This window comes from Gymnoscopelus microlampas, assembly GCF_963454915.1.
Source record: "Gymnoscopelus microlampas genome assembly, chromosome: 15".
Taxonomy (NCBI): Eukaryota; Metazoa; Chordata; class Actinopteri; order Myctophiformes; family Myctophidae; genus Gymnoscopelus; species Gymnoscopelus microlampas.
In genome coordinates, this window is record NC_139952.1 from 32,723,775 (window position 1) to 32,733,210 (window position 9,436).

The 9,436-nt window shown below is 45.0% G+C and overlaps 1 protein-coding gene across 1 annotated transcript in view; it reads right to left on the minus strand.

The window, feature by feature from the left end:
* The window catches only part of trib1 (tribbles pseudokinase 1), a 13,026-nt gene extending 5,734 nt beyond the window's left edge, over positions 1 to 7,292 (minus strand). Inside the window, exons 1-2 of the mRNA XM_084080229.1 lie at positions 6,500 to 7,292; positions 4,605 to 4,897 (exon numbers count right to left, since the gene is read on the minus strand). Coding sequence (XP_083936355.1) covers positions 4,605 to 4,897; positions 6,500 to 6,862 — 656 coding nt within the window. The 5' untranslated portion in view covers positions 6,863 to 7,292. The remainder of the gene's footprint in view (positions 1 to 4,604; positions 4,898 to 6,499) is intronic.
* Between the last annotated feature and the right edge of the window lie 2,144 nt (positions 7,293 to 9,436).

The window sequence follows — 9,436 nt, forward strand, 5'->3', positions numbered from 1 at the left end:
CTGATTGCAGATCTGCGAGGGCACACGTCGTCGTCCACCGAAAACAACTGATCTACAAGCTCACAGCGTCAACTAGACGATCTACGGGTGAGCTTGTAGATCGTCTGTTTCCGGTGTTTCAAGAAAGAGGTGGAAAAAACCTCACGGCCAAAGAATGAATAGCATCACCGATTCAATGAATGGGGGGATGCTGGTTTTCTGCACATTCATAGCCGTAATGAATGTAAACAAATTCCACGATGACCTTAGTGTGGGCATGCAGTTGCACCCGGTTATAATTCACAGCACAGCCAAGGCACAATATGGTTTAGATAGCAGATACAGAGTAGACACTTTCCAATGGCTGCTATCAAAGCAGGGTGCTTTGATTAATACATACAGGAATCGGCCGGTGCTGGGGACATGCAATCACACCTAGAGCATTTCACATGGTCGGTAACCGTAGCTTTTGAAGAGGCATCTCTGCTTCACTTAAGAGACCGGAAATGGGGGGGGGGGCGTCATGCATCACAGGTCACAAGCCACATCCAGTGACCGCGAGACCGAGGATTCTTTTTAAGCACAGCAGGAGGCTCGGCGATGCTAATGGGAATGATAATGTTGTTTAGCTCCTCAAAGTGCAAAGAGACATCATTGTCAGAATAACACAAATCTCCCCCCGCCGCCTCGTCACTGCGGGTCAAGTGGGCATACCGCTGCCGGCGTTGCAATGTCAACTCCCACTCAGCATCACTTTGAAAGTCCGAGCAACATAAGACCGTCCAAACAAACTGCATGCGCACACGCGCACACACACACACACACACACACACACACACGTTTGTATTACTTTACTTGTGAGGACATTTTAGGACAGTGTTTTATGAATGCCATCTACAAACTTGTAGATCTGCTATTTTCGGTACACGACATCGGTGTGCAACGAAGTATAAATTGACCATAACTTCAACCCTAAACATAACCTCTAAATGCCTAATCTTAACCCCAACCTGAATATTTTCCTAAATGTAAGCCAAACTCTACCAATCTTTTTTAACCATTACTCCATTGAGGAACAGGAAAATTGTCCTCACAATTCACAATGTCTATTTCTCAAATTCTACTATACTTGTGAGGACATTTGGCCCTCACACAAGTATAGTAAGACAAGTACACACACACACACACACACACACACACACACACACACACACACACACACACACACACACACACACACACACACACACACACACACACACACACACACACACACACACACACACACACACACACACACACAAAGCAAGCCCTACACATAGCCATCCTCCCACGCGAATGCCTGCCCTCGTCCGTACACAAGACGTGAGTCATGGTGGAGCGGCCGTATAGGTATCAGGGGGGACGAGTTCTCAGGCGGAGGATGTCTGCCCTCATTCATCCAGCGTGACCCGTGTGACCCCGGAGGTCACGCGGGTGGAGAATGTTCGTGTTGAGGCTCAGAGAGCGGAGGGGGGGGGGGGATTGTGGGACGGGTCGGCGTTTACAGGAAAGAGATTGACGCAAGGGGCAAAGAGGTGACAAATAGTTTTGTAAGCAGTGGTTTGTGTGTGTGCGTTTTTTGTTACACACAAGCGTGTGTGTGTGTGTGTGTGTGTGTGTGTGTGTGTGTGTGTGTGTGTGTGTGTGTGTGTGTGTGTGTGTGTGTGTGTGTGTATGCATGCATGCATGTGTGTGTGAGAGAGAGTTTAGAGAGATAACATTCAACTCGGAGGCTTGGAGGAACGCAGCATCTGCAGCCTGGGATCTGAACCTCATGAATAAATGATGACTAATAAACATATTTTAAGATCCAGACACTGTAGAGAGGGAATGAATGTCTCATTCAGATGCCTAGACGAGCATTCTCTGCCAGACTGACACCCACTGGACTGGCACACACACACACGCACACACACACACACACACACACACACACACACACACACACACACACACACACACACACACACACACACACACACACACACACACACACACACACACACACACACACACACACACACACACACACACACACACACACACACACAGAGAGATACATAGAGATACATAGAGACGTTAACAGACAGAGAAGATGCTAAGCTACCAATCTACTAGAGCAGCGATTCCCAAACTGTGGGCCGGGTCCCACTGGTGGGCCGTGAGGATATTGCAAGTGGGCGATAGAAAAGTCCAGGAAAAAAAATCCAGAAAAGGTTGGGAACCGTTGTGTCAGAGTCCGAACAACGCTAGATTTTTGGGGTCTGATGTCAATCCTGAATTTGGAGAGTTGATGAGAGTGCGACGCATTGTGAGCTTGTAGATCTGTTTTTTTTTTTTTTTATGTGACCGCAGGTTACTACAAGTGGTCTGGCCACTATATCAGCCCTCATTCATTATATCAGAAAAAAAACGATATATCGGGTCGGGTTTTAAAAGAAGCTGCCTCTGTCCGTGTCCATGTATGTAAAACAGGTCCCTGTTGTAGCAGCTGTCACCATGTCACTGTGTCACCAAGTCGTTACACAAGCACTGTATGTCCTCGGCCTCTGAATCACATTCAACTCACCAACAGCTTTAACGGTGAGCGAATGACGCGCAATAAATCAAGCTGCGCTGCCGTTCAAAAGGCAGCGACGTCAGCCCGCACCTACAAGACAAAAACGGAAGCAGGGGGACTTGTTCCCATTGTATGCGATTGTTTTATGAGGAGTTGACAGAGGATAAGTGACAGCGGTACGACCAGCTGTTGGTCCTCTGTAAAGCAGATGACTAGATTAGACTAGGGGTTCCCAGACTTTTTTCAGCACAAGACCAAAACGATACATTTGGAGTATCACCCGAGACCCAAACGTCCAAAAATATATTTATGAATTAACAACTTGATGCAACTCGTTGAAAGCTTGTAGATATGCTGTTGTCCCTATTTCTTAAACATTTTTTCTTCTTTTTTTAAGTAATTTCTTTGATTTGTTTTATTTAATTTTAATTATTTAGAAAATCGTAGATTTGTTATAATTCAAATTTCTTTTTGAAATATTTTAAAATAATTTTTCAAAACATAAAAAAGGGGACATTTACTCGCGACCCATGAAAATGGTTGTGTGACCCAAAAATGGGTCTCGACCCATAGTTTGGGAACCACTAGATTAGACAACACGGGGGCCAGTGTCACTCACAGCAGGGTGAAACGTGCCCTGGGAAGCCTGTGTTCCAGGTTGGTAAACAACACTTGGTCTAATGATGCCATGGCTTCACGTGTACCTTGGCCTTCACGTGTCCAATCAATTGAAATTGAAATAAAGTGTTATGTGGTCAGATGCGAACGCTTGACATCTTTCCTGGTCCAGAAAACGTTGAGAACCACTGACTGGTCTATGACATATCTACTATATGACATATGACTCCACGTTTGGTTTCAGCCCAACTCGACCGCCATTCCCTTCCTCTTAAAGACGCCTTGGCTCTTGCCGTGTATTTCTACTGTAGTAAAAACAACCTACGTTTTTGGCAGTGGTGTGCATAGTTGAGATGCAAAATGCCAAACATCAATTTACATCATCATCTTACGTCATCCAGGAAACAACACAGGGAAGTGAAACGGCTTGATGGAACCACCTGGAATCCAACCTAACCCGCGTGGGAAACCAAACATCCACCGCTCACCCAAAAAGGGGAATCCCCCTGGGCCTGAGGAGATATCATGCCTGATTTCTAGCTAGTTGCTATAGTTGCTGGAAATAGCAGGTCAACAAGCTGCGACTCGTTGTGAGCTTGTAGATCGGCTATTTTAGGTGCGCAACAAAGTAGAAATCAAGCCTTTACAGTAGGCTTCTAGGCTTCAGGCAGATTTACTCTGCTACACTGAAACAATGCAACTGGGTTTCATTCTATGATGAATCAGAAGTTCTGTATGACAAATGCGTTAATCAACAATTGACCTTCTTGATCTTTGATCACCGAGTTGCACCATACTGTATGTCAGAGGTTTCATGGCCTTAGGATTTGACTGTGATAACTGTATTGTGTGATTGCGCACAGAGTGGCATACATACTGTAGGATAGAGGTTGAAGTGTGTATGTTGCCTTTGTTATTGATCCGCTTGCAAAACCAATTTCCCTATGGTGCAATAGTTGAGCCACGAAGCGATTGCACAATTCTTGTAATGAGTCTGTCTGTCTGTCTGTCTGTCTGTCTGTCTGCGTGTGTCTATGTATGTCAAGACATAAAGATACAAAGTACTATGTGCACAATGTGCAATCTACAGTACAGATGTCTAGATCAGACTTGTAGTTGACCTATTTTTATTCTTATTCTTATCTTTACATTTCTACTTTTCTTTTTAATAATGTATTATTAGGTAAGCTCTACTGTTACCTATATCTTTCCTGTTTTTTCCATGCTTAGGCCTATAGAGATGCTGCTATGACACCTGAATTTTCCCACAGTCATCAATAAAGGTCTGTCCATGTCTGTCTGTCTGTCTCCATTCCCCCCAACAAATGCCATGTGTGTGACAGCGTGAGCGGTGTGCTAAAACAGTGCACAGACCAAAAGTGTAAGGAAGACATAAATATCTCACCTTTTCTCGTCGGCGAAGACAAACTTGCGCAGCTTGAGGTCCCCCAGCACGACGCCCTCCTGGTGGCAGTGAGCCACCGCCGACGCCACCTGACGGAAGAGCCTGGAGGCGCGCTCCTCGTCCAGGCGGCGGCAGCCCTTCACCAGGGTGTGCATGTCGCCAAAGTCTTTGTCCAGGAACACGTAGGCCTTGCGGTCCCCGAGGACGATGTCCCTGATGCCAGCCACGTTTTCGTGAGCCGCCAGAACGCCGTAGGCTCGGATCTTCTCCTGGTAGACACCCATGTCAAAGACCTTGGGGGGAGAAGATGAGGGGACATTGTGAGGAAGGACATGTTTTTAGACGGAGCGAGAGAGGAGAGTGCATGGAGCAGCGATTCCCCTGTGGGCCTGGGAGCACTGGTGGGCAGAGAGGATATTACAAATGGGCCCCCAAATAATTAGTGTAACACTAAGATTGTATTGATAATATAACATCAATATAAAAATATAGGCCTATATATAATGTAAAAACAAAAACAAATTGAACATTAAGTTTTAATTGTGATACCACTAAATAGAGATTTAAGTATACTACTGTACTCATATCATATCTCATTGGGCCAATGAGATATGATTGGTGGGGTGGGGAGTGCGGGTGATGTCAATCATGTCACAGTAAATGCCTGACTCGTGACAAGCCTGTCAATTCGACTGAAAGCCAGGGATCGATTTAAGATCAACACACAGCTTCACTGCTTCACAGCTGCAAACGGGAACTTATTCTAATGCATAAAACATTATTTTAAGCAATATGTATGGTAGAGTATATAACTATTACATCTGCAGTAGTTTGAGGTGGTCTCCCATCACGGCCATTGAGACATTTAGACCCTGGTGTCAACTGTCAAGTAAGGCTATAGGAAACCTACAGGTAAACAAAGTAGCACTGGCTGAAACCCACAAGCACAAGCGGGGATTCCATCTGAGTTAAGGAATTTGCTCGCATTGGAAATCCCTGAAAAAGTCACGGATCTCTAAAATGAAACTGGAAGGCCATTCACTTTATTATTTAATCTTCAAAAAAATCTGTCAAGCAAAACAAATGGCTTTTGGACTGCATTCCAGCCAGGGTGCTGCCTGGCCTGCCAGTGCCACTATTATCATGAGGGCAGCCAATCGGAAACAGATCCCTAGATCAGATAGGGGCCAGGGCAGCCAGGCAGGCACTCAAGCAAACAAATAGGGCGCACTCCCCTCTCATCTCATACAGTATGTTTGATGTTTGCCTGTTGCTATTGTCACGGCGTGCTTGTGCCGTATTGCGGTGACGTGTATGCAAATGAGCAGGGTTTGACAGGCAAAGGGAGGAGTGAGTGAAGTCATGAGAGCAGAAGGTACTGTAGATGTAGAGGGTGGAACCTGCTGGTGAGGCAGGCTACTGGCATTTCCATAATAAAGCACTATACTTCTTGGGGCTATTAGAGTGCGATTGCAACATCAAGCATCCTTCTCATAAGCTCACACAGCCTTACAGAAAATCCTTAGCGTTGATGTATCCATTTTTTATTTAGTTATGATCAACACTTTGAGTTTTACCTTTAGCAGAACAAATAATAAAACAAATATACAAATAAACATGTAATACAATTAATATTCATAGAAAATCAGAGTAAGAAAATGTACACAAAAAAAACAAGTTATTTATCCATTTGCAAATCTGAATGCTTTCAAAATGTAACCAAATGGACCCTCACAGGTCCATTTGGTTACATTTGGCAAGCGCTCAGAGTTAAATGTAAACTCTGATGATGTGATGGCATGCATGCCAGACCCTGGTGTTGAGCAACACCGGCACCATTCATTCAGAGACCATTGCACAACACACAGACGCGGCGGGTCGTGGCGTTTGCATACCTTGCAGACGAGCTCATCCCCCGTGTCGGTGTTGAGCGCGCTGTACATGCATGGCTCGCGGTCGGCCAGAGGTAGGAGCAGAAACGGGCCGATCCTGGACGGTCCCTGCGGTTGGTGGGTCATCGCCACCACCGGAGGGGGGCTTTGAGCCACCGGGGACCCGGGGGAGAGGAGACCCCCCACCGGTGGTGTGGTGTCCCCGGAGGAGGGGTCCGCCGCCGCCACCGCGCTCAGCCGGGCGCATTTGGCCACTGGCGGCTGATCGTCCGAGTCCAGCCGCTTGTGAGCGACTCTCCCCCGGGTGCGAGCAGCGCACGGTGTCACCGCCGCCGGGCTGCTGCTCCTCCACTGCAAGTTCATCATAGTCACCCGACACAACGATTCACCTACTGTAACGGGAGAGGGGGAAAAAAGAGAAAAATGTGTTGTTTTCGGATGTGTCCGATCGTCTTAACTAGAAGAACCCGAGAAGAACCATCACGTTTTTCTATGCGCGGCTCCGGATGGTTAAAAAAAGAAAAGAAAGTGTAAACTTCTCCAGGACAATTCAGCGATGCTCCTGATGAGGAATGAAGCCTTGTTGTAAATAATCCCCGTTAAAATGGTGCTTTGTTTTGATCTTCTTTCTTTCAAGAGGTAACGGGATTCCAGTCTTCTTCTTGGAGACAGAGAGAGGGGGAGCACTGGACTTGTTGGTGAGAAATTCCTTCTCCCTTCAGACCCCGAGCTGAGCGAGAAGAGACCGTCTGGCTCTCTCTCTTTCTGACTGTATGTGTGTGTGTCTACTGTGTCAGTCTCTCTCCACACGTACACACACACATGCATGCAGTAAAGAGAGAGAGAGTGCTCTGGTCAGTGTTGCCAGATTTTGAGAGAAACAAGCAACCAGGTCTAGGAAAACAAGCCCAAAAGAAGCAACTTAGGCTCAAGCACTGTATCGCCTAGTTGCAAATAGCGGATATACAAGCACACAACGCGTCACAGAGTGAGCTTGTAGATCTGATATTTAAAATATATATATTGAAGAGTTTTTGAAAAATGTGGAGTATTTTTTTTTTTACATTTTAAGTTTTAACAACAAATCTTGTATAAGGGTCCCTGGCACAAAATATTTTCAGATGGGGGTCTGCAGATAGATATATATATATATTCATTTGGGGGTCCTTGAGATGTAAATGTAAAAATCCCAAAAACCGCAACCAACAATATTTACAAGCAACTTTACAGGAAAAACAAGCCCAAAGTCGCTTAAAATAAGCGGACATGGCAACACTGCTCCACAAACACATGCAGTAGAGAGAGAGAGAGAGAGAGAGAGAGAGAGAGAGAGAGAGAGAGAGAGAGAGAGAGAGAGAGAGAGAGAGAGAGAGAGAGAGAGAGAGAGAGTGCTCTCTGGTGTTTCTCTATTCCTGATCCGGTGATCCCAGACGCACAGCGCGGAGCTGGAACTCCGCCCGCACCATGCAGTCCAGCCTCTTCTGTGTGCGACACGGCGATTGAGCAATCCATCCAGTAGACTGACTGTGTGATGAAATATTAGACCTTATACATAACAGTACACACGTCCCTCGCATATTCTATATATAATACACTGTCAAATCCAACTCTGAGAGTGCACAAATGTGGGTGCATTTGGTTACATTTATGATTTGTGCATCTTTGATTAATTGATTGAATACGTTATTAACAGTTTGCAAAAAGGTACAGTGGTAGATTATACAAATGGTGCTAAAAGGTTAACACAAAAAAGCCTGAGGGCTTGTTTCCATTGTGGTCTTGTGTATGCAGCTGTGTATTCAATTCATCAAAGTTTACTCTCCTGATATCAAATAGGGTAAGGCCGGGTCCAAATGAACAAGAAAATGTAGGCAATATGAATATGGGAAAGTCCAAATGAACAAGAAAATGCAGGCAATGTGAATAACGGAAATAAGTGAATAAGGTGTGGGTCTATTTGTTACATGTGTAGCCTTAGTAGCTATGCTCTCGGAGTTACAAATGGGGTATTAGGAAGGGTCAACATCATTGATACTTTTTCTGTGGAGCCTACAATAAGAAACCATGTGAATAAGGGAAATAAGGCAATAAGGTCTAATATCGAAGCATAGGCCTACATGTGTTTTAGATGATGATCAACATTCTTTGAGAAGGCCTTTTTCTGCCATTCTGTGCCATATCCAGCTCAGCCATTCGAAATTGTCTGTTATAACCTATAACAGCAGTATGTGAATTTAAAGAGTTTGCTCTGAAAACGTTAGGCCTAAAGTGTGAAGTTGCAAATCATGTTGCTGTGTACAATAAGAAACCAGACCATGAGAATAAGGGCAATAAGGGAATAAGGTCTCGTATCAAAGCATAGCCTACACATGTTAGTTAGACAGTGATCAACATTCTTTGAGAAGGCCTTGGTGTATTGAGCTCAGTAATAACTTAACAACCGTATGTGAATGTTAAGTGTTTGCTCTCAAAACGTTAGGCCTAAAGTGTGAGGTCGCCAACACACACAGGGCCTTTAGTGTATGAGTGTCTATTTGCCCCCTAGCTTCAACAGGGGCTATGATATTTTCCCATGCTGCGTGTGTTTGTTGTGTGGATATGAGTCACCCCCATAAAGCCTGGGTTTGTGCTAGCGAGGCCATAAGCATTCACATAAAATATGCCAGTGATTCTGTAAACAAGATTATAGAAAGCAGCAGCCAGCCAGGGTCCCGGAGGAGACATGTCTCTACGTCCTATGTTGAAAAACGCCACTGTACCGCCCTGGTAAAGAACAACTCAACCTGAACAAAACAAAACAAAACAAAACAAAACAAAAAAACAAAACAAACAGAAGTGGACTGGTGTACTGTAGCTAAACGAAACATTTCTGCCTAGATATGTAACGATGACTATTAGGATAAGACTTGTCAGTGACAGTATGAGGTAATTATGATGAGT